Source organism: Oculina patagonica, chromosome 1 (genome assembly GCF_052425735.1).
Source record: "Oculina patagonica isolate OP01 chromosome 1, crgOcupat, whole genome shotgun sequence".
NCBI classification, from domain to species: domain Eukaryota; kingdom Metazoa; phylum Cnidaria; class Anthozoa; order Scleractinia; family Oculinidae; genus Oculina; species Oculina patagonica.
The window spans coordinates 36,878,033-36,903,277 of record NC_135758.1 but is presented as its reverse complement, the minus strand read 5'-3'; the positions used below and the strand labels follow the sequence as shown (position 1 = coordinate 36,903,277).

Here is a 25,245-nt window from a genome sequence, read left to right as displayed (position 1 = left end):
TTGATGCTTTGAAGCTTTCGTGATCAGCTGACTCGACATTTAACTGCATAGAGAAGTGTTTGGCTTTCTCTTGAAGGAGCGGGCCTGAAATTGGTGTTCCAGTTGGCCTCTGCTGAATAAACCAAGTGTACAAGGCCTGATCCAACCGCTCGTCATTGGTAAGCTTCAGCGACTTTCGTTTCAATCCTTCGCTCGTTTCGATGTTGTCGGTAAATTTAAGGATCTTGTCCTTGTTTTTGCGTATATCGGAGATCTGTTGTTTACTGATGCCAAATTCAAGGGCTAAATTTGTTCCTTTTTCTCCTTTAACTAAACGTGAAATAATTATTTGTTTATCCTTTATCGAGAGAACAGATCGCTTTCGCTTCGTAGACATGTTGTCGTTTTGAGTTTTGATCGTCTCCTGTGTATCGTTGACTTTTTTCAGAGACTCCGCTTAATATGGGCACCCCGTTAATACGGACAATTTGAATTGGCCAGTCCCCTTGGTGTCCGTATTAACGGGTTTCCACTGTAAAAAATATTAGTTTTCATAGAACTACCATTAAATATATTAAGGATGACTTATTAAATTTCAGGACTGAATACAGATTTGGGGAAACTTCAAATTGAATATGGAGGGAAAAGAGCCGATACCAAGAAATGGCTCTATCGAACTTGACAGCTTCAATGGACTACACATGGAAAAGGCTGAAACTAGCGATTACGAAGTTGGTTCGGCATCATTAGCAGAGGAAGCGACAACACAAAGTTTTTCATGGTCCCTTAGAAAAGTGGTTATATTGGCTTCGTTGTGCCTTGTCCCAATTTTATCATTTGGAGCGCTTTCTATGATTGCATCGTTTTTTTCACAGGAGGTACGTTCAGTTATTACATATCTCGTTTTTATTTCCACATGTGTATATTTTTGGGCTTTTTGTTAAACAACACCTTAACTTAAATTTAAAAGAAAACATAGCTTAAATTTAGTTATTGGCCATAACCGGTATAAAGGCCCAGTAATACGGAAAACATTTTCTTCAACTTGTCTCGCACATTGTTGCATTGCAAGTTGCATTGTAACGTGCGTGTTGCGTATATTAACAACCGTGTTGCAAGTTGCAGCAACATGTTGCGCGAAGTAGACTTGAATTCAGCTTTGTGCAACACGTTGCCGCAACTAGCAACTCTGGTTGAAATACTTGCAATGCAACAATGGTGCGAGGCTAGTTAAAAGAAAATGTTGCCAGTATTACTGGGCAAAAAATCTCTTTGGCGGTATTAATTAACGCCCACTCATCTCCCCAACACAGCTAATAAGCCCCTGGTTAGAGATCCGTTTGTCTTCTTACAAAAGAAATATTCTCTATTAAAACCTCCATCATCCTACTTTTCCATTTTAGCTAACGTCCTCAAAAAACATTAGACTTTATAAATAGAAATAAGCAACGAACAAATTTGCATTTAGAGTGCAGATAGTTCATTAGTATCGTTCTTACATATCTCTCATCAGAGTCTTAAGTGTCAATTCTCATCAAAACCGGGTTTTACATCGATCCCCCTTAAGCCCCCAGGAAATAATTAACCTCCACTCTTAACCTCCACTCTAAACTCCTTATCTCCCATAAGGTTGTAAAAAAAAATAAGTGGTTCATGTGGTTAACTTATCTACCCTCTCCACCCAGGTGTTAAATGGGTACCGGCGACATAATGCTGGGGGGGGGGAACTCTGCAATCGACTAGCATCCCATTCAGGGGGGAGTAGAAATATTCCTAGCCGCTTAATGCTACGGAAACCGGGATAAGCTCCGGCAGTGTAAACCGCTTGGCTCGTGGCTTAATCATAAACCTGCTTTTTTTCAAACATATACACTTAAGACATGAACCTGACTAGGATGCTGCGCTTATTTCAAATAGACTATGTAACTGTTATGTCTGCTTTCTTTAATTTTCTTTCAACAGGCGAAAGTCAGAGGAGTATCCACCACCGTGGTGGGTCTTATCTTTGCAACTTATCCATTTATGGTCTTCATCTTTGCTCCTATCTGTGGACTTCTGGTAAGCAGTTTTAGTTAATTCCCATCACGTAAGCATCACGCTGTCTTGAAATACAATATAAATTTAGAATTATAATTTTTTTCTCATTTATCTTTAGCGTCAAATGTTTAAACTGTAGTTCATCCATTTTAAAAATAATCAATTTGTGCTTATTTGACAGATCGCAAAGTATGGCCCTAACAGAGTTCTCTTGCTTGGCATGTTTGTTGGCGGGACATCTCTGATCACTTTTAAGTAAGAAAGGAAATCGCCCCGACGAACCTTTGTCGAAGACAATTCCCAACCTTTTCGACGCAAAGAACGCAACAGAGACATAAAGTGACGCAAGCGCAAAGCTCCCCTTCCCACGCACCCTCGCGCCCCCGTTTTACGCTGGCGTCCAGTTCTTTCGCGATTTTTTCCCCGCATTCATTGATCATGCCTTCATGCCTTCATGCCTTCATGCCTTCATGCCTTCATGCCTTCATGCCTTCATGCCTTCATGCCTTCATGCCTTCATGCCTTCATGCCTTCATGCCTTCATGCCTTCATGCCTTCATGCCTTCAAGCCTTCATGCCTCCATGCCTTCATGCCTTCATGCCTTCATGCCTTCATGCCTCCATGCCTTCATGCCTCCATGCCTTCATGCCTTCATGCCTTCATGCCTTCATGCCTTCATGCCTTCATGCCTTCATGCCTTCATGCCTTCATGCCTTCATGCCTTCATGCCTTCATGCCTTCATGCCTACCTTTGTCACTTAGTTATTGTTGTTGGGGTGGAATGATTAACTACTGTGTTATGATAGCCTTAAGTCATTTACACTTTCCCTTTTTTCGTTTTCAGCTTTTGTGCTTGGATTTCCAGTGCAACGGAGTTCGTCGTGTTAAGCTTCCTATTGAGGGCAACCTCTGCATTTGGTGCAGCTGCCTCTAATACTGCAGTCATGTCAATTGTGATTGAAGAGTTTCCTGACAGATTAGGAATGGCTTCAGTATGTTTGTTGTTTCTATAGTGAAAATGCCAAATGCAAAGAAAAAACCTGAAATATCACGGCCGCATGTTGTACTATAAAGTATAAAGAGCCAGTTTGGCTTAGACTAGACTTTTCCAAGACCGAGCACGATAGTTCATTTCATTATTCCACACACTCCCAATCAAAAAAAGAACGTTCTCTGGCTTATGCTAAAACATATAGACGGCTTGCTCTCGGTTTCTTTCGCCTTTTGCTAATTATTGAGATCTTTTGATGGTTGACTCGTCAACCATCAGCGGATAGAAATCCCGAGCAGGTATATTTTTCATCGCTGATCCCAAATTTTAGCTCTAAATTTTGATTCCTGATCTCTAAAATTTGGCAAAAATTTGATCCCTGATTCCATTCTGATCCCATCTGATTGGCCGATCCGGATCCCATGACACGTATAGACTTGTGACCCGGGATCCCAGGTCCATGATCCCAATCCCGAGGTTGTGATCCCTGATCCCATATACCTGGTTAGTTACCGCCCTGTTAGTGAATAAACTTACGAAATTTGCGTGAATTAGGTGTACTTGAATTAGGTGTACTTGTTAATCCATGTAATTCATTCATCTCCCGTATTATGTTACCTTCCTCCCGTATTATTACTGGTAAAAAGATACTTTTCAGATTAAATTCACTGAATTCATTAAAATTGTTCTTTTTAAGGGATTCGCAGAGATATCTGTTGGAGTAGGATTTTTTCTGGGACCTGCCCTTGGCGGAGGTCTCTACACAGTAAGTAACACAAAAGGATTTGTATCACAACTGGTACTAATCAAAACGATTGTCTTGTAATGTTGAGCGATTTTTTTATTCAATGCGCTGAATAACGCCCGGGGGGGAGGGGGTACTCGAAAAAGTTTTGTACGGGGAGGCTCCGCCCGAAGATCCAACCCCTTACCTTTTTATATACCATTTTGATAGAAAAAGTACCCCTTTTGTATACCTTTTATTGCAAAAAGGCACCCCTTTCATATACCTACACGACATCACATTTACCTAAACGGGATGTTTTCTTGTCATTTTTATGAAGCGCTTAATAAATTAAGACGATACATCCAAAAGTTGCGTCTGCTCGAAATATTTAATGTAAAGGCCTTTTAAAATATCATTATGAAAGATTTCCGTACCCTTTTATATACCTGAAGCCTGAAAAAGGTACCTCTTTCGGGCGGAGCCTCCCCGTATAGGCCATTATAGGGAGTACCCCCCCCCCCCGGGGAATAACGGCAATCATTTATTTGCAAACTCCAATGAATAGAGCGTTTTTCATTCAAGGGAAGTCATTCATTAGCTTCAATGTTGATGTTATTTCAGGTTGGTGGATTTCAACTTCCATTTGTTGTTTTTGGCTGTTCCACGATCGCTGCTATCCCATTTTTATTTTGTGTGCTTTCCCCTTGTGGCGTTCACTCAGGAGAAACTCCGGATCAAGAAAAAGCTTCATTTCCGATAATCGAAGCCTTAAAAATTCCCGCTGTGTTGATGATTGGTGAGTATAGTAGTATGTAAGGGACCCGTTAGGCCACTTTTAGAAGTGGTGAAGGTGCCAGTGGTAATGGCGGTGGTGGTGGTAAACAATAGATCTGTCAGGGGTGGTGTTGGTGGTGGAGGAGGAGGAGGAGAATAATTTACAAACGTTTTTGCTTAGGACTAAGTGGAAGAGCGCTTTCATTACTGAATTTACTCAAGCACGTCGAACATATGTTCGAAAATGATAATTTATTGAGACTATGACGTTATCGGCGTGGTTAATTCCACAAACAATTGATTAAATCCACAAAATTGTGGTGTAACCGGTCCCTACTATACTACTCTTGGTAAATAGTAATTGGCACAAAGTGGAGCACAATTTTGGATATATGGGAAAACAGACTTCCCGATCTATCCACAAGAACATTAATCCCAATTGTAGCTATAATGTCAGGTCAAGAGAAATGACAATTTCACATTCACGGTATCGGATTGGAACTATCTTAATGTGGCTAATGTGGGTAATCGTTTCAAATGCAAATGACATGACGCTCTTTTATAATTAATAATATATTAATAATTTTTAATGATATACCCCGCATTAGAAGCTATTTCCAGTCCAATGCCGAAAATATGAAAATGGTGTATTGTAGGTTGACACGTATTTTAGGAATAGACCATGTATTTCTAAGAATAATTTACATGGACTAAGGTCGGTAAGGAAGGAAAGGCAAAAAGGAGCCTGTTCTAAATGTTCAACTAACTGAACGTCTGGAACGGGGTTAGCAAAAATAAGTTACATGTAAGGTCTGGACAAACGGAGACGCAATTAGATGCTCTTGCGTTTTCGTTTGGCCAGGACTTGAGTGTAATATTTCACTGAAAAGCCCCGTGGGGACGTGGAATAAATGTATGTATGTAGCGCGTTGATTTGCGACGAAAACCTGAATAACCAAATCGTAAACCAGAACCAGCTTCAGCAAATTTGCAAGACGCTTTTGACAAACAGCCAATCGCGTTGCAACATTGAAAGTTGCGCGAAAAATACCCCTCAGGTTTGTCTGTGAACTGAGTTTCTTCTATTACAGCTGTTTGTTTAACTACTGCTGGGATATCAGAAGGTTACCTTGATCCCATTCTGGGACTGCATTTGGAAGAGGTAAGTATTATTTGTAGTTGGACAGCTTACCAAGCTCTCTCTCCTACTCGTGTTATTGGACTATAATATCAGCTAAGGGGTGGGTTGTTTTCAAAAAACATTCGCGAAAAACTCTTGTCAGGGGAGATTGGATGTTAACTGTTACGTAAAAGTCTGATATACCTATTTACACAGTTGTAAGTAAGGGATACTTCTTGTTTCTTAGTTGTCAACTTATTGTTGGGGTATATACATTGGGCATTTCTGCCTTCAATATCAACCGGAAGAAAAGATTAGTCTGTCAACTAGTCTGTCAACCGGTGGTGAGTACTCGAAACCCTTTTATTAGGGAACTGAACAAGCAACAACTCGACTGAATGAGGGCACGATTATTTGTAGACGCGGTGAGCACATGTCCAAAATACTTACAAAAGCTCACGATGTTTAGACTTTTTAAAGTTTTTTTTTTCAATATTATTTGTTGACATTGTTGCAATTGGCTTGCTGGTCGTCATAGTGATTCTCGCAACAGCCTTCGCTCACATTAAACTCAACTTAGGGTAGATGGTCGACTTGAATTGTAAAAATTCACGCAGGCAACTGATTCGCAGAATCGAACATCGTTGCCTAAGCTGCATATCTTCAGGACTGGAAAACAAGACTGACATCCGTATTCCATCAGTTGACAGTTGTCTGAAAAGAAAAGTCAGTCTCTGTGTTTTTGATTGTCTACTTGGAAATGCGTGAACTCCTTCAAAGAACTATTTTAAAAGAGTTAATCACAGTGTCAATACTAGGAACAGATTTTCCTCTATCGAACTGCCGAAAGTGAAGCTAGAGTTTGGCCGGCGGAGTTTTTCGTTTTTAGGAGCCTCCGTTTTTAACAGTTTACCGTTGGACATGAGAAATCTGAACTCTAGGCTTCTATTTAAACAAAAAGTTAAAGAACATTTTTATTTGTAATTTTTATTCATAAGCTTTTATATGTTTTTGACTACTGTAGTTTTGACATTTTTAAACTTTTTTACCTTTTTAAATTTTTAAAATCTTACAGGACCCCTAAGATAACAGTACTCTCAAGTACTGATGGGTTAATCCTGTTAAAAATATTCGTTTATTATTTTTTTTTTTATTATTATTATTATTATTATTATTATTATTATTATTATTATTATTATTATTATGTTCTTTACGTAATGTTTGCTTAAAGTCCTTAGCGCCGAGACCAAACCATGGTCCTGGGGCACTAAAGGGTAGCCAGTTTTTAGGTTGACATACCCAGCAAGGTTATCTTCTGTAGTTCACTGATGCTTATTTGGCCGGGGATTCTTCCAATATAACTCTCTAGTCCCTTTTTGATAGCTCCAGGTGCTCCAATGATAACTGGTATCGTTTCCGTTCTCATGCCCCACATTCGGCTTGTTTCGATTTCCAAGTCCTTATATTTGGATAGTTTTTCAGTGTTATTATTATTATTATTATTATTATTATTATTATTATTATTATTATTATTATTATTATTATTATTATTATTATTATTATTATTATTATTAATATTATTATTATTGTAAACGTACAAAAGTATCACTTTCTAGGGAGTTTGTTTTTACGCGGGCTGAATATACTATTTAATACCTGTGTCTTTCTATTCGTCCTGCTAGATAATGAACCTGAATGCTACTCAGATCGGCCTAGTTTTTCTTGTTTTTGCAGTGGTATATACCCTTGTAACACCACTGGCAGGCTGGATAGGAGACAAAACGGTGAGCATTTATAACAAACACCATGCCTTGAGGTTATGAAATATTTGTCAGCCATATTCGTAATCCTTACGCGTGAAGCCGAAACTCGTCAATGGCAACCGATCTCTCTTCTTGATCACTAATGTCCCGCGAATGGCAGTGAGACGAGGGGGTTGTGCGCAAAACCCCTTTAAGACCTTTTATACTGCAGGTGATATTTGGTGCAATTTTCGTCGCCATTTTCACTGCAATTTTTGCCTCGCTCGAGATTAAAACGCGCGTATAAACCAGCTGTGCCTTTAATGCGATTCGGTCGGGATCCTGTGTAATATCGCGATAGGTTAATTTCGAGGTTACGACGAAAACAGTAACATTCTGTGTACATGCTCTGATACAAACCTAATGAGTTTGTTTTTAACGATAAACATAATTTGAATTTCTTTTTTGCAGCAATGTAACCGATGGCTGACTGTGTCAGGGTACATAGGCTTTGCGTTTGGCAGTTTTTTGCTGGGACCTGCGTCATTTCTTGCTTTTTTCCTGCCCGCGGAGTATGTTACAGATTCTCATATCATAATAGAGATTTAACGATATACGCTCAAACCCCCTATTAAGCGCCCACCCATTTAACGCCCATTCCCTGTTTTCAGTATAATATTTTTAATTAAATCTACCATAGAAGATGACAGCTGGTAAAATCCTTCAAACACAAGTTTGTCGTTACGTAAACCTTTTCATGCTATTTCATATTGAAATAACCTTTCTGACCTTTCTAAAAGCGTAACACTAATTCCTGACAAGTCCCTATTAAAGGGACTATGTCACGGATTTTAAAAGATTTTTGAACAGCCAAAATTTATATTTGTGTCGTAGGAAACTTAAAAATAATGGTCCATTTTTATTAACAATTGCTATTTTACAGCACTAAAACTGTTTAAAAGCGCGTTTGGCTGCGGATGGCTCGGATGGAAATGGATTGCAATTTGAAAACTTGGCCTTAACTGTACTCTGTCGCGTATGAACGCGAAACGTGGCATGCATACTGTGCTGCGTCGTCTGTATCTGTTGTCATTTTTTCTTCCAGGAAAGTTTGGTTTGTGTGCCTGTCTATGGCGATCATGGGTTTTTCTCATGGAGTTCTCTTTGTCCAATTGATGCCAGATTTAATGAAAATCACGAGGTGAGTTGCATCGGTTGTGGTTCTTTCGGCTTTTGTTATGCAGCTGTTTTTGTTTGTTTGTTTGTTGCGTTTGTTTGTTGCGTTTTGTTTTTTCATTTAGCTTTACTTTTTTCAAGTATAGTTTATAGAGGGAAATGGTTAGGAAGCCCGGCAAACATCAAAGGAGCAAACAAAGAGGCCAAAATTTATGTTGGAAGGTCCACGACCCTGCACATCTTTTGTTTTGTGCTCATGTACTATGTATGAATTACGTAATCAGGGAGCAGGGATTGCGCAGTGGTGAGGGCGCTCGCCTCCCACCAATGTGACCCGGGTTCGATTCCGGCCCGGTGTCATATGTGGGTTGAGTTTGTTGTTGGTTTTCGTCTTTGCTCCTAGGGTTTTTCTCCGGTTTTCCTTCCTCCACAAAAAACCACACTTCCAAATGTCAATTCGATCGGGAATACACGGCCCCACAAGCTTATAGTTTTAATCCTTACCGTGTCTAAATAAAAAGTAATTTATTAATTTATTTAGTTTCTATTAGTTAGTGCACCGCCACAAATACACGTAACGACCTATTGTATTTTGTCACGTTTTGTGCAGGGTCAACTACCAAAATAGTGAAGAAAAATATACAACAAAGAACTTTGCCGGGCTTCCTAACCATTTTCCTCTATTAACTATGTTCTAAGTGCTTCAATTCAGTTCAGAGTACCGATTTATAAACGTATGGGTGCCCTATAAAAATTAGATTGGTTAGACTGTCATTACCGACATTACCACTACCGACCACCTCGTCAATGATGTCATGTGACTTTTATTTATTGTATCTGCGCTCGATCCAATGATGGTCGTAACTTGAAGAAATAAGTTTCATTCAGTCTTTTGTGTTTTGTTAATAGGGATAAAGGAATGTCTGACAATTCTGCTACGCGTGGAATGATTTCAAGCATCTTAGTCGGCATGGTTAACTTGGGGTATGTAGTTCCGTTTAAAGCGATGGCAAACGCGGGCACATTGTTGCGGACACATTGTCGCTCTTAATGTTTTCTTGGGCAAACAAACGGGGAAGCATTTGTTGTTGACACAAGACGTTGTTTCTGAAAGGGATCAGAAACAATTTTTGTGTTTCGGACGTAAATGTCGTGTCCGCAACATATGTTTCGCGCGCGTGCAAATAGAGAAACATTTTTGTCTGTAACAATGCGTCCGCAACATTGTCATCGTTTTCCATCACCTTTAAAATCTATCAAAAAAATACTCTCGCAGTTATCTCAGAAATCGGTCAAACAGGTCACATTTATTTCTTATGGCAACCAATTAGATGATTTCAAGTTTTGAGTTTCGACCGGACTAAAATCCGAGACAACAAGGGCTTAAATACAGATTACTGAATTTCTTTATGCCCGTCTTTCGATGACAGCACCCTAGATCGAAAGACAACTTGTCTTTCGACAAGTTTAGGCATAACGGCGTTATGCCTTAACCGCCGCCTGGTTAGCTCAGCGTGCGGTAGGTCGTGGGTTCGAGCCTTAAACCGGACCAACACTTAGGGTCTTAAAAGAACTGAGGAGAATGTGCTGCCTTTGTTATTACATCTAGCTGCAAATGGTTAGACATTCTAGTCTTCTCGGAAAAGGACGATAAACCGTAGGTCCCGTCTTCTGCATCTTCACTCTTATAACAGGGAACGTTAAAGAACCCACGCACTATTCGCAAAGAGTAGGGCACGAAGCTCCCGGTGTTATGGTCTGGCCTTTGTGTTCAATTACAGTATGTGTACAGCGTATTTGAACATATACATATGAAAAATGCGCTATATTAATTCATTACTAACTTGAACACAAAATGAATTGGTTCAAAGTGCAGGCCAGCCACTATTAAACTGCGTTGTTTATGTTAATATTTTAGTGCAACCATTGGTCCGACTCTCGCTGGGATCATAGATGAGCACATTGGATTCCAATGGGCTATGGCGGTAAGACTTAAAGCGATTCTCCCAAGTAGGATAATTCCTTTATCAATCCTTATCAGATGTGATTCGCTCGTTAGATCTCATTGGCCGTTTTAAAAAAGAGACACATAATCAATTCGTCAGTGAACGACTCCCGGCTTGACCTTTTCAGTGTGTTTGGTTAAGCGTGTAAAATAAAGACGAGCACAAGACGGACTCTGCCTCTCTGCGTCAAACCAACTATCTGCATCAGTCTTAAATGCGGCTCGAACGACGAACTTAGAGACAAATCACTTAGCTGAGACGGTAATCCGTCTGTGCATAAAGGCGCGTTATCAGATGATTTATGCGTCTTAGCAGAAACCCATAAGGGTTTTCAACCCTTTTGCCCCCCCCCCCGGTTTCTGCGTCTTAGTATAAGGACGGGCTGGCACAAGACGGACAACGGAGGGCTTGATGTATCTGATGGTTCGTCCTTTTATTACATTAGACGCATACAATAGCAGACAAAAAATTCATTTGAGCGGCATACGCGTCTCTACTGACAATAAATTTATTTAAAAGGACCAATCAACTTTGTTTGTCTAAACCACTTTTTTTTTTTCTTTGGATTCAGGTGCTTGGTATGATCAGTTTTTCTCAGGTAAGTTCTTCCTAGTCCTCATTATATATCAAACACATTAAAATATTTAAAAATTTGCAGGCATACAGGTTACGAAAACGATGGAAGATGTCAACTGAACTGTGAATTGCCCTTTAATAGTCAAGCAGTAACACTAGCATCAATGTCACAGAACTTGATAATTCACCAATAATAAGCCTTATTTTGAAAATAAAATCCCCTAAATTAATGCCAGTTCAACGGAGGTCAAGTACAAAGCATTCTTGACATTTCCATCCGAATTACAGTGCCAGATAATCTTTTTTTTCCCTATAAAACTAGGTAAAAACGCGCGTTTTAACACGTTTATATAACAAAGAAAAAAAAGTTAACAAAAAAATGATAGATTGTATAGTGTGATCGTCTGGGTGAGAGTAGTTCTGAAAAGAACTGTTGTTGGTGACTGACGCTTCGACAACTTGAGCGGAAGTCATCTTTATGGTCTAGTGAAAAGTTGTTGTCAGTCGATGATGTTGTAAGTCTGGTCCGTTGACGTTGATTGGTCAGTTTAGTATTAGTTTTTGGTCAGTTTTAGTGTTTCGTTTATTGTTAGTTTTGACTAACAATAGACGGATCAAAACTGACTAATTACTTATGACAAACTTTACACAAATCTTACGGCCAATAATATCACGGCACCTCAACGGACCAGACTTATAACCGTCATCGACTGACAACAACTTTTCACTTGACTCTGAAGATGACTTCCGCTCGGGTGGTCGAAACGTAAGTCTCCCCCACCCCCTTATTGTATCAGAGCTTCTGGGCACAGCGTCTTTGCAGACTCCCACCCTGTGTTGTTTCAAAGTAATTTCTTTTTTCTACTCCTTCTCTAAACCTCTCAACTTTTCACTAAAATTCACATTTAGTCTCGCCTTAATTTTATCTACGATATATAAGAAATTTCTGTCAAACTTATTTCAGCAAGAATCTTCCGTATTGGCTGTGTGAAGTTTTCTTTTCTTATAATTTGCCCTTTTTTGTTCAGGAATTTTCCGATATATAATTTATAATCTAGTGTTTGTCTTTAGGCTATAGTTTTGGCTGTGTTTACCTTGTTGGAAGGAACTGGAGCGGAAAGGTAAGACAAAGTGAAACTTGAAGTTAAACGACTGAATATAGGGCACTGATTTTTTTATTAAAAATGCTTTGGTTAAAGAATATTGATGACTTAGCTTTATACGGATCTGTTTTGTGTCTCTGATTGGCTTAAAAATTTCACGGTGAAAAACTACACAAGTCTATTCTCAGACATGTCTCGAACGGGGAAAGAATCGAGAGTGCAGCGAGATTTTCTCCCTAAGGCTTCATAGAGAGAGTCTATCTATTGGCTTAATTTTTTTTAGCGTCAGGTGGAAAAATCCATATTCCTCGATCCCGGATTTTAATGATGAAGAGGAATTCGAAGAACTGGTTTTGGATTCTGCGCACGAAAAAGAAACAGGATGAATGGATGTGAATGGATGTACGGACGGACGGACGGACGTATATGCTACGCTGTGCAGTGCGACGATCATGGCAAGAGACGGGGGAATGAAGGCTACAGCGGTCGGAGCCGTGCTCTGCGAAGCAGGAAGAATTAGGAAGCAGCTGTCCATTAAAGCGTAAGGGAACCGGAATATACGTTCTAGATGTTTGTGACAGGCAACGATAACTCTTCTCTGGTTTTCACCTTATTCTCTTCTGTAAACACGCTTAAAAGTTGAAAATAAGTCAGCCATCGCTGATGCTGTCACGTTTACGGACAAAAGAAAAAATAAAACAGCTCTAAGTATTTCTGCAAAGAAGGAAAAACGAAGAGTTGTAGTAATTGGATATTGCGATGTTTTCTAAGAGGAAATTAAATTTGACTGTACTGTTCAATGTTCAAGTATCGAGATGGATCGGGGGGTGGGGTGGGGGGGGGGGGTGAATCGTTTTATGTTAAATTAATATTAGTGCCTAAAGACTTGTACCAGTACAAATTGCGTTCTTAATCCTTTTAAACTTCGTTGCCTTCGATTGCTGAACCCCTTACATTCTTAATTGGTTATGTCACGTAAGATTTGGGCTACTCACGTTTTAAATTGTTATATAACGTTTGTAAATTTGACAAGTCACGTTTTTTCTACAAGAACGGAAGTGTTGAAGCACAACTATAGAGTGACACTTTTATACAAGTCACGCGCTTTGATCGCCCACAGTTGGCCGAGGATCGGGGGGGGGGGGGGTGTGGGGTAAGTTCTCTGTCCTAAAAAGGGCCAGAATCTGTCCTAGACAAGGTATGGCTGCAGGACTGTCCGGCGTCGAGTATTAACAGTGTTTTCGCTTCCGCTTCAATGAAAAGCATTATTTTAGGTATTTGCTGGGATCGGTGTTCGCATTTTAATGCGTCGAACATCGCGTACGGAACGCAAGCACAAAAAAGCGAAAATGATTGTCGATATTGTTCCTTGTCCTAAATAGGGTCTTAAAAATAAGGGTGTCGTCCTACACAGGGCGGTTGTTTTAGAGATTTTAGTGGTATTCGGCCTTTTTCTTATATGAAGCCTGCATACCACATAGTGTTTGTGTAAAAATGAAGTACTTATCATTCAGAACATAACATTATATCCATGTACAGTAGTGTCTTACAGTAGCGAGCCATTCATGTGAAACCTTGAGGGAGCTAGCTGCTACCCTCCCCTCCCCCCCCCCCCCCCTGGATAGTTGACTCTCATGAGAGTTTTCGTCAACTCTCATTGACTATCATCAACTCGGGCCAAACGAGAACGAGAGTCCATCAAACTCTCATCGACTATCACGAAAAATTTGAACACGTTCAAAGCCGATGAGTCGATGAGAGTGAATAAGAGTTTCATGCCAAACGAGAGTGAGAGTTTGAACTCTCATCAACTCTCATCCTAGTTTGGTAAGGGCTTTGCTGACATGTTACTTAAACAATAATCAACCACAGTGATTTCTCATTCGTTGTTTTTTTTTCCCACTTTTTTTAGATTTAAGCCATTTAACTCCACTTAAAAAGAAAGTATTTATTTTCAAAGGGTAGCACCATTATAACATGTTAATACACTGATTTATTCAATTTATACTTAAATTATTTAATTTCGATCCTTGTAAAATAGTCTCGATTTTCCGTGCCATTTTTTATTTGAAGACCAACCAATCAATTTTTCCCAGCAAATAGCAGCCATATTCGCCACGGATTAATCCCAATTCTAAAGTTACTTTTATGCAAATCCAGCTATAGCCCATTCCGGGAATTCGGCCCCTATGATGTGAAAAAATAAGCCCACATTTATGCGAAGAACATCCTGTAGAAATCTTACCCTCCTTCCCAGTGCGTTTTTTCTTCCTGCCAATCCTGAGGGCGGAAAGAAGAAAGATCTGGGAACGAGGTTGAAGAAATCTCCTACTAAGTTCTCGTTAGAACTTTTACCAAAGTAAATTTTGCAAAGTAAATTGCAAATAAACCAAAACAAACCTGACGCATGCCCTCTCGCCGACGTAGCTAAAGAAACTATTTATTTTATAACACTTTTAAGAAACCAGCATACTTTTACTTGTTTGTTTTTCATTGATTAAATCAATAATTAAGAATAAATATAACAAAACCTAAAAACCCTTAATATTTCATTTTTGGGGGGATGAAATGATACAATCAATCAGTAGAATATGCTAATCGGAAAAACTAAAAAACTAAACCATTTTTCCGATTAGCTTTATATGTCACTGATTGGATGCTATCTTTCCCATGATTATCTGTTCAGTTGTACGAAAGTGCAAAAACATACAAATTACAAGTAATCTAAATCAAAATAAGTACCTTTCTTTTTTTAAATAGCTGTTTTAAGCACTATTGATAGACACAAAGTGAATTCAGCATCCTTCCTTAACAAGAATAAGTTCACGACGCCAGACCTGCACAAACTTCCAAATGCTACTGCAATTCAGCGTGCAAATACACAAGAATGTTTTTCAACCACCAAGTTGTAATGTACCTCCCGATATAGTGAACAACCCTTGTGGTAACAGCCATTTTGTGAAGACCGTGATTGAGATATATTTTAAAGACGTATATAACAAACCCCGATATAACGACTTCTGTTTTTTTTTTTTCAGATATCACTGACGAACATTGACAGTGACCAAATATTTGTTGTAGTTGAAAATGAGTTTCAGGTCAAAATGGTTTCAAACTAGTTTGATTTATATTTTTCTTTGTTTGAGGATTATAGTTATAAATCTGGAACAAAGAAAAGTGCAAATTAAACTACTTTGATCTTTATTTTTTATTTTTTAAGGATTATGGTAATAAATCTGGAAGAAAGAAGAGTGCAAATCACACAAGTTTGAAATCCTTTTGACCTGAAATTCATTTTCAACTACAGCATATCCAAAGCCACAATTTTCTTGCCGTTTTGTCAATCTTCTAAATATAAATAATGATTAATTTAATGTTTATTGCAACTAAAGAGTTGTCACATCCAAATTATCCGGTGTACCCGTCGGTTAATAACAACGACCATCGGTTTAAAAGAACTCATTTTAAAGCAGCGAGAATCTTCATTGTATCGGGGTTCGTTTAAATTTCCTTACAATTAACATTACAAAATGAGCAAAATTTTAATTTAAAAAAGAGAAAGTCAATTACAAAATATCTTGTGTGAGAGACCTAAACAGCACCTTTGTTAATTTAAGACAACGCTTCACGTAAGCCCGCAAATGCCGCAATATCGAAATTAAACTTAAAGACATTCTTACTGGCCCAGCAACTTGCACTAAAAAATATCCCATTTTGCGAGCGCTTTCAATTACCTCTCGCCCCTTTTGAGTCCTGAGTCAACATACAAATTCTCTTTACTGGTCTCAATACTTTTCTTATAGTTCTAGTTGGAAGAATTGAATTTTTTATCGAGACCAATTTCCTTTAGGTGACTAGTTCCTATATTCTCATAACCTGCTAATATGATTTTGTAAAGCTATCTTAGGGAGAAATTAGGTGCTAGTCACTAAAGGCTAAAGGGGATTATTTATTAGACTCAGTTGAGTAGTTCTAGGTATGTAAGAGGAACTTTTCCACGTTGACTCCCCCGCTCGCCAATCATCCAATCAGAGTCCAGGCCGGGTGCGCTGTATACCGTGATTACCTGGGAACAAGAAACATGATTGTTTACACTGTAACATTAAAAAACACTGACAAACAAGTAATGGGTAAAACTTGGATGGTGAGAGCCAGGAGAGGCATATCCTGGAAGGGGGAGTGGGAGCAGATCAAAATAATGGTTCCTGGGGCAAAATATACGGAGAAAAATATCAATCTAGAAGAGAAAGCTTGCTTGCTAACTTTTTGTTCGTTTGGCTTTGGATCGTTTTTTTTTTTTAATCACTCGTTTATTGTGATAATCAAAATGTAAATTCTCTTTGCACGCGCCATCATTACGTCAACAGCTCATGCTAGTTCTGTGTTTCTATCACGTTATGGAAGTATGGCTTTGATAGCAAGCTTTTACTGTTTCTTACAAGGTGTTTCCTAATATCTTGTGGGCCAGGTAGCCGACCAGTGGGTCTTTGACCTGAGAACCCACTTTTATCTGGAACACTGTTAATATCTTGCAGGTGAGTTTTACTGAAGAAAAAATGGCTGCTCTGGACACAGGAATTCAATAAGTAACGGTTTTTATTACGTTAAGTATCTAAGTGTCAAGTGTAAGCTCTGACACTGACCTCGTCAGCGAGCAATGAGAGCTCATTCTTGTCGGCAGCATCGTAATCATACAATACTTTAGCCTTCCTGGTCAGTGATGGCCGAGGAATAGTGTTAGGGTCCAACCCACTAGAGGTGTCAGCAGGTGGCGGTGCAGAGGGAGTTACAAGGGGTGAGGCTGCTGCTTCACCTGGGGGACTAAAATAATTCTCCATATCAGACTTTTTCAATTTAAGGGGGCAAAAAAATAATTCTCTACGTCAGGCTTTTTCTTCCATTAGGAAATAATTAAAATAATCATCCACATCACTGAGCAGACTTTTCATTTTTTATCAGGAAACCTAAATAATTCTCAATAAAAACGCCTCTTTTTAGGAGAAAAAAACAATGCTCCTGATCAGGCAGTTCTTTTTTAGGGGAGTAAAATCACATCAGACTATCAGATGGTGGGCAAGGATTTGGTGCAACAATCATCACCAAGTCTAGTGTGCTAGTTAAGGGCAAGAATAGCCCCAATGAGTTGTACTTTAGTACCCATGAAAGCCATAAGACTGACCAGGAGACACAAGAACCCTACTGATTTTTAGGTCTAAAAAAGAGTAGCAAAAGACAGTGCTCAGAAATTTGTCATGTCACCTTGTTGCTGCGTTGAGTTACAGGCAAAAACCTACCCAGCAAGCAAAGAAGTTAATGTCGGCTAGCCTGGGGCTAGTGGATTTTGCAGTCAGGCTAGTGGACTTAATCTTTCACTTGCCCAACAGGCAAGTGAAGCATCATAAGCATTGTACTTATGAAAATTTTTTTTTTTTTTTTTTTTTTTTGGGGGGGGGGGGGGGGGGGCTAGCAAAAATGATGTTCGGTCTAGTACACACTGGCTACAGCTTGCCCAAAAGACAAGTTGGAAAATTCAATTTCTTTGCACCCTGCCTACCAAAACCACAGCCTCATTCAATATTGAGTTAAAACTTTGAAAGAGGAAATAAAAAGATATTGTACCTGGCCAGTTGCTTCTGTAGTTCTGTCATGTATGCATGACACTGTGCATAGTACTGAGCCTGAGCCTCAACAAAATTCATAAGTGCTCTGTGATGATTTGCCTGAAAAACAAACAACAATGCTAATTTACTATTGACCAGCATCTATTTAACTCTTGACTGTATGGCTAGCTGAGACATGCATTTGTACATTCAGTCACAAACTGCAGTCAGATATTGTTGATCCACCCCTGTTAGGGTACCTTGTAGGTAAGAGACGGCGAGCATGTACTTACATGAGCAGTGCTTATCCCATCCAAAAGAAGCTTTGTGACTTCATACTGTCTGTCAAACTCTCCTTGACTAACACGCAAATCGGCCTCAGCCTAAAATGAAGCTTTAATATCAGTAGTGATTGAATTTAAATTGAAAAGGCAACTTTATTTACCCCCTACTGAAAATAATGAGCTTAAATTGGCTGTTGTAGTTGGGAAATAGGACTTTGGAATTTCTTTAGTTTATCAATCAGAAAATTGCACCGGTAGGATTGGTTAAGTTGGCTTAACGCTATGCAAGGATATGTTTTGTTACTTAAATAGAACTATTCTATTTCTTGGTTGAAAATCACAGCCTTGATCAAATTCATCTTGGAGATGGATTTCTGGTGGTTAAGGTACATGTATAGGTGTACTTGTTTTCTAGATTGGTCAAGGAACACATTACAAAGTTAACTAAACTAGGTTGTTATGGAAGAACTATTAACAGTGTTCATTCATGCATTAAATTTCATGACTTAAAACACCAGATTCAGCATGTCATGTTAATTAATCCTTGGTCACAACAAAATGCAACAACACAGGAGGGCTGTGTGTGACCATGACATGCATTTGAACAATACACAACAACAAAAACTGATGGCTACACTTCATTTTTCCTTGGTTTTAGTTGAATCCCCATCCCTATTTACAACATGCAGATCTAGAAGCCTTCAGGTACATTGTAATTCTAATCCGTTGGATTGAACATTCTGGGTTCAAGCCCTCTGAGGCCACTGTATTGTGTTCTTGGGCAAGACACTTAACTCTCCAGTGCCTCTCTCCACCCAGGTGTATAAATAGGTACTGGCAAACTTAGGGTGCGTTCGTTTGGAATCAATCCGGCATAAGAATAATATTGGAATATTGCGAGTTAGCGTTCGTTTGGCTGTTCTTCCTATTCCCCAATACTTGGATTTCCATTTTGGATATTCTGCTCCCAGGAGCAGAATAGCCAGAATATATTCCGGAATGTATTCTTATTCCAGAACAGTCCCAAACGAACGCGCCCTTTAATGCTGGGGGTAACCCCGACAAATGACTTCATGTTCATGTGGCATCCCATCCAGGGGGGAGTAAAAAAAGTTCCTTGTTTCTCAATGTGACATAAACGTTATGAAATAATCATACCGGTATATGTGAAGTGCGGATGAGATGTAAAGTGAAGAAGCGATCAGGATCATTTCTTCACTTAAGATATAGAAACTGGGATAAACTTTGGCAAGAAGGGGCACTTGGTCTGTTGCAGACAAAAAAGGCTAAATTTTTTGTATATGCAGTCCTGGTCTGTGAACCATCAGAATGTGTATGGTTAATGCTTGATGGAGTTATGCAATAAAGGAGACAAAGAATACATGCAGGATAAGAATAACCCAATTAGGAGCTCTGAAAAGGTCACATCAAAGTCAAGCTCTGGTACTTCAGGGTTTAAGATGGAAGATGAAAACAGAAAGATGCTTGATAGATAGCAGCCATGCTGAATTTGGAGAGCAAAACACTCACCTCATCCAACTCAGTGATTACAACCATGTTCCGTGAAGAATACATCTAAAGTCAGGCAAGAGTTATGAAGCACACACACATGTAAGGAATACAAGAAGACACAGGAAAAGAACTTAATCTGCCATTTTATAAAGATTTATACTTTAATTATAGACAGTAAGGAGTTATTTTTAAATGTTTGTTTGAAAGTTGTTTATATTTAAACAAAGAATTCATACAGCCAAGAGAACGCTGTTTTTAAAACATTCAGGGATATACAGTAAGCCTTTAGTGAAAACAGTTTACGGACTATGTTTTAAGAGATCTGGGGCTTTGTTTGTGTAAAGGCTGTACAAATTGATCACAAGCATGAACAAATTAGCTGTCAATAACATGATCAGAATGAAATATAATTAGCCTCTCATCTTTTTTATTGCAAAATTATAATTTATATAAAATTTTGTCTCTTCTGGTCATGCATCCAGGTTTCAAAATGTATTGTACAGTTTGATTAAGTAAGTAATTATTTGCTTGACAAGTGTTTTGTAAAATTCATACAGCCAGGAATTAAGGATTGATTTCTCTAAAAAGAATTTTTTTAAATTAAAATAACTTCTTAGCGATTTTTACTTTTAATTCTTGATAATTTATTTTTCCTGCTTTATTTACAATGGGAAACAATGGTAAAAACTCTTCAAACTCTGAATTATCAAAACCAAAGAATTTAAATAAAACTGTTGGAATGAACAGATTGGTTAGTAGTTAGCATTTAACAATAAATATATTTATATAATTAGTCAATACATGATTGGTTATCAGAGTGGACCAACCTCTTATTAGTTCTGGCAGTCACCAGTACAGTGATTACTCTGTGAAACAGTCAGGGCTTCTGATATTATGCGATGTTGTGATTTCGCATAATTGACCTCGAATCGCAACTTTTCACATAATTGATCAAAAATCGCATTATTTCGCACAAAATCGCACAATTTGAGAAAAGATAAAGGAAATATTCGCTTTAACTAAGTTTTAAGACAACTTCAAGGTTGTTTCAAGGTGGTTTACCTGTCAAAAAACCTTGGAAAACCTCTGACGTGGTTGCCAAACGAACAAAATTTACTTCGGGCAGGCAACTTCCTTTTCCAGTTTCAACTTAGCCATAACAACATTTACACAGATAAATTTGCTTTGATTCTATCTTTGCTTTCTTGTATTGTACTGAAATTTACAAGGCAAAATGGCTGAATTCAGAATGATTAAATCCTTCCATGAAGTCAAAAACATCGTAAAGTGTTCGATCGTTCGACACCGTACGTTAACATGTGCGCCTTCATTAATTCAGTCAGCGGTATCTTGTCACACTTCATATAATTATAGTGTCACCAAAAGGGGTCAACGTTCTATAATGTCATGTAGTGTACACGGAAAGCCATTTGACATTGGAATAAACGCAAATAAGGTGAAAATAACGCCTGATCGCAGGTTAATTTCATTCTAATACAGATATGTATTGTTCCTTTATGCTCTTATTCTTTTTGAAATGCAGGGAATGGATTTTTATCTCTTGAAACCTTGTAAAACAAGCTCAGATATAAAAATAGCATAATTTGCCGCATAATAGTACTTTCTTGCCGCATAATCTGCCGTACAAATTCCGCATAATTTCTGCTTTTTTGCCGCACCCTATCAGAAGGCCTGAACAGTGCAATCATAACTAATGTGCAGTGTCTAATGACAACGTTTAAATGGTGTATCAGGTTAAAAATAACAATTTACAGTGTTTGAAATGTTAATAATTATTATTAAAAAATAATGTGCCAGGTTACAAGACGTGAACACAATAGCTTAATTGAATAAAAAATTGGTCAAGACTCAAAGATGACTGCAGGAGTACCCTGCTAAGTCTTTATGTAAGCAAGCAAGTAAAGATTCTTAGAACAAGTGTAAAGTGCATGATTGAATAAATGTGACCAATAGAATGGTTACAAATGTCACCTTTTCTGCTTTATCGTCAGGAAGAAAGAGACCTTTTGTCAAGCATTTGAATGTGACCTGTTCAGACAAGAACTCAAGATGTTACATGTATGTACAGCAGTGATTAATCAGAGTCTCAGATGGTGATTAAAGAAAAGCCAAATCTGTCAATACCATTACTGAGCAGTGATGTGGTGCCGAGAAAGCAATGTTCAAAGCGATGTGCTTAAAATTTCACTTGTAGTCTCCTTGCACTCATTCTTGTACTTACTTGTTGGATCTTCTCAGGGCTCTGTGCCTTTCTTACTTTAGTTTTACAAGCATCCAGGTCTAGTCTTTTAGCCAAGAGAGTTCTGCGTTCTTTCTAGAGATAACGAGAAATTTGTACCCTTAATATGGAAATGAACACAACAGTACTTTAGATCATTCTGCTGTTGGTGATGTACATAACAGTCACAGAAGATAATACCACACTGACAGGAAGCGGTCATCATAAATTCAATGGCAACAGTTTGCCCTCCCACCGTATACCTGCTAAAACAGGCAAATACAACTTCAGTTGCCTCCTACACGCTGCCTCCAACTCTTTCACCGAACCGCTTCGCTATTTTTCACTTTCACCTAAATGGTGTCAAAATTAATTTCATTGCCAATACTTACTGTTATTGTCTTCATGTCACCTTCCAAAAAGGATTTCAGCTGATGGAGAAAGTGTGTCATAGACTTGGCCTTTAAATCTCTCTCTGCTTGGCCAAGCTTTTTCTCTGTTGTTCCAACTTTAACCAATGCACTTCCTAAACAACGTTAAATTTTATAAAAATTGATAATTCTGATTCAAACAACAACAAATAAACATTCAAACTAAAAATAATAACTTTGCCTCCTAATAAAAACTTTTATACATTCAGTCGAACAACTAACCATAATTTGTTCCAGGACCAAAATCATTTCCAGCTTCAATCATAGACTGGCCAAGTGCTTCACTCTCTGTCAGACGAGGAGGTTTTGGCTTGTCCAATTTTTGATACACAAATTCCTCAGCTCTCATTCCTGTACAATGCAAGAAAAAAACATAATTTAGGTACAAGTGGTCACCACATTCCTATATACATGTACTGGTAATAGACAAAACTTGTATAGAAATGGTTAGAACTCTGGAAACCAGCTGGTACTTATTTATACATGGCCGTAGGCAGGTTGGATATGAGGGGTTTGCCCGCACCTCTGCACCCCCTACGGGCCACAAGGGTCCACCTAATCAGGGACTAAGGGTTAAAATGGCTCTCATTATGCAGGAAATGAGGACTTCAATAACTATATTTTTTACAATTTCCTGAGGGAGAATATCCCTGGACCCCATTAGATGCTCATGCCTTCAGTGTTTGAACCCTCCCATGCAAAATCCTGCCTATAGCCCTATTATAGACCAGGGCCGGGTAGTTCGAAAGCCGATTAACACAAACTTAGGATTTAATGTTGGAATAAGGTTCAATTTCTCTTGTATAAAAGAGTATTTATTGCCTTTACTTAATGGAGTTTGAGATTAGTCTACATCAAAACTAGAGGACAGAAAATATAAAGGAAACCTCACTGTCCAGCAGTGTAAACAGGGGCACTGTGACAGTTAAGGGTTGAGGATTAAGAACAACATATTAAGAACACAAAAGTAAGGGAAATAGCCAGGGTTTTATATGAATTGGCCAAAAGATCTCAAGTCTGGTAAGCTAACCACTATAAAAGGTTACAAGTTTGTCAGTATTAAGGTGAATACAACTGTATTGTCTATTAACAGTTGTGTTCAAGCAAAATTTATCACTGCTGGTTTCACACATAGAATCCCACTGTGTAATGTACTCAGTTAGATGTTGATGAATTCTCCCATTCCGATAATATATTTCTCTTATTCATTATCACTGCATGTTGCCATTTTAATGAAAAATTTCTGTTACCTAGCACACTTTTATTTGACAAACCTTGTTTACTTTCTATTACCACATAATCACAGTTTTTGTCTGTATTTTTTTACAATGCATTTCGATCAATATCAAACCTGGAAGAGTTTTTACTTTTCTCTCCTATGAGAACTGTACTAAAACCTGTATTCCCAATAATAGACCTTTCTAGAAGAAACACGTATAATTTTGTTCGATTTTATTTGTGTGTTTAAAATCCCTCAAGAAATAACTTTCATTTTTTCAAGACGCTCTTGTCTCTGTGGATACCCATCTAGTGAAAGAGAAAAAGCTTAGTGACATTTGAAATGAGTTGAAACATAAATATTATTTTCAAAATTTAGGTATATATACCTCAAGAGGTTGTCTCTGAAATTTTTCCCGAAAACTACCATTTTCTATTCGGCAAGGTGCAGTAGAAAAAAAAAATGCTGTTCTATTTGACACTGGAAATTATTCTGGATTTTAAACCAGAATTTTGATTGAATGGTCCATGAAAATCTATCATCTGATTTTTCTTGCTGTACAGAAAAATACACGGCTAAAACAGAGTATGTTTTAAGACATTTGCTCAACAAGCAAACAAATTAGGAATAAATAGGTGACAGAGGGACTTCAGTTTGACTAACAACCTTTCAACCACAACAAGATAAAACCCAAATTCAGGATTACAAGCTAAACACAATTCGCAATAAATCCGCTTGCGTGATTTCTATATCTGCAACAGCTTGTTCCGGTTTCACTTTGTACAGTGTACCTCGAGAATTTTGCAAGTAGCACACAAGTTATCTTTATACAGGAACGCTATAAAACAACGCCTATTTTGATGTTTGAATTAACATTCACTTTCGGAACAAACATATTAGCATAAGCTTGACGTTCTCTATTTTTATAATTTCGTTTTTAAAAAAATCTTCGAAGAAACCGCAAAAATTCTTACGAAGGTAACGTAGCTAAAATAGGAACTCTGGCTGAAGTAAAGTTAGCTCGACAACGGTATAAACAAGTCTAATGGCATTTCCCACATAAAGATTTTATGACATAAATATATTCATCAAATGCCGTCTATCTCCACCACGAAGCTAGTCTGCAAATTAAAGGGGGATTTTCTTGGAAATAACTTTAGGAAGAAGTTACAAAGGTCGTCCATACTTCTTGAGCCAAACTTTACTTAGGCTAAAACATACATTATTGGCAAATATTAAGACATAAACCTGGGTTAGGCTGGAGCAATGCTTCCGTTTGCCTTAGCAGGCGTTCCGTCCAGTATTTAGTGCGATCTGCCTTCTCAACCAGAGACTCAAATCGTGCGTCAAAAACTGTCTTCTCGGATGTGCCAAGTTGCTCCTCTGTGTACTAACAGGAGAAAGACCGAATGAGAAAACTGATAGCACAATATTAGGCATTAGGATATAAAGAGTCGAACCTGCTTGGCCCTTGAGAAGAAGGTTGCCGTTTGGGAACCAAATTTCTTCATTGAATCTGCCATGTTGTTGATGTTTACTGAACGAAAGTAATCCATATTGAAGCAGGTGCGCAGTGAAAGAGCGAATCGTTCCACTTCTGCGCATCACGAACGCCTCCTCTCGGCTCCAGACTCCTTTCGATTTCTTACAGGACAAATTTTCTCGAAATATAAAAGAAAAAATCCTTTTAATCGCCATAGTATTGTTTGACAAGAAAAGTACATAATA

The 25,245-nt window shown here is 38.3% G+C and overlaps 2 protein-coding genes across 4 annotated transcripts; one reads left to right on the top strand and one right to left on the bottom strand.

The window, feature by feature from the left end:
* Positions 1-316: 316 nt before the first annotated feature.
* Positions 317-13,004, top strand: LOC144650441 (MFS-type transporter SLC18B1-like). The gene is made up of 15 exons (XM_078510126.1): positions 317-857; positions 1,942-2,037; positions 2,198-2,271; positions 2,862-3,009; positions 3,706-3,774; positions 4,357-4,531; positions 5,601-5,671; positions 7,312-7,413; positions 7,843-7,943; positions 8,477-8,572; positions 9,457-9,531; positions 10,466-10,532; positions 11,125-11,151; positions 12,201-12,250; positions 12,516-13,004. The coding sequence occupies exons 1-15, from the start codon at positions 615-617 to the stop codon at positions 12,616-12,618; spliced, it is 1,497 nt and encodes a 498-aa protein (XP_078366252.1). The 5' UTR covers positions 317-614; the 3' UTR covers positions 12,619-13,004.
* A 1,156-nt stretch (positions 13,005-14,160) lies between these two features.
* Positions 14,161-25,126, bottom strand: LOC144667149 (endophilin-B1-like). 3 transcript variants are annotated; one of them, XM_078528554.1, is made up of 12 exons: positions 24,978-25,126; positions 24,766-24,907; positions 22,521-22,649; positions 22,260-22,393; positions 21,871-21,963; positions 21,621-21,677; positions 19,647-19,691; positions 18,126-18,215; positions 17,852-17,952; positions 16,876-17,053; positions 16,167-16,298; positions 14,161-16,124 (listed from the first exon to the last, which is right to left on the bottom strand). In XM_078528554.1, exons 1-11 carry the CDS (start codon positions 25,071-25,073, stop codon positions 16,191-16,193), a joined length of 1,173 nt encoding a protein of 390 aa, XP_078384680.1. In that variant the 5' UTR covers positions 25,074-25,126; the 3' UTR covers positions 14,161-16,124; positions 16,167-16,190. The 3 variants fall into 3 exon arrangements, with proteins under 3 accessions (XP_078384680.1, XP_078384672.1, XP_078384685.1); XM_078528546.1 differs by having other exon boundaries at positions 14,161-16,298; XM_078528559.1 differs by lacking the exon at positions 21,621-21,677 and having other exon boundaries at positions 14,161-16,298.
* Positions 25,127-25,245: the final 119 nt, after the last annotated feature.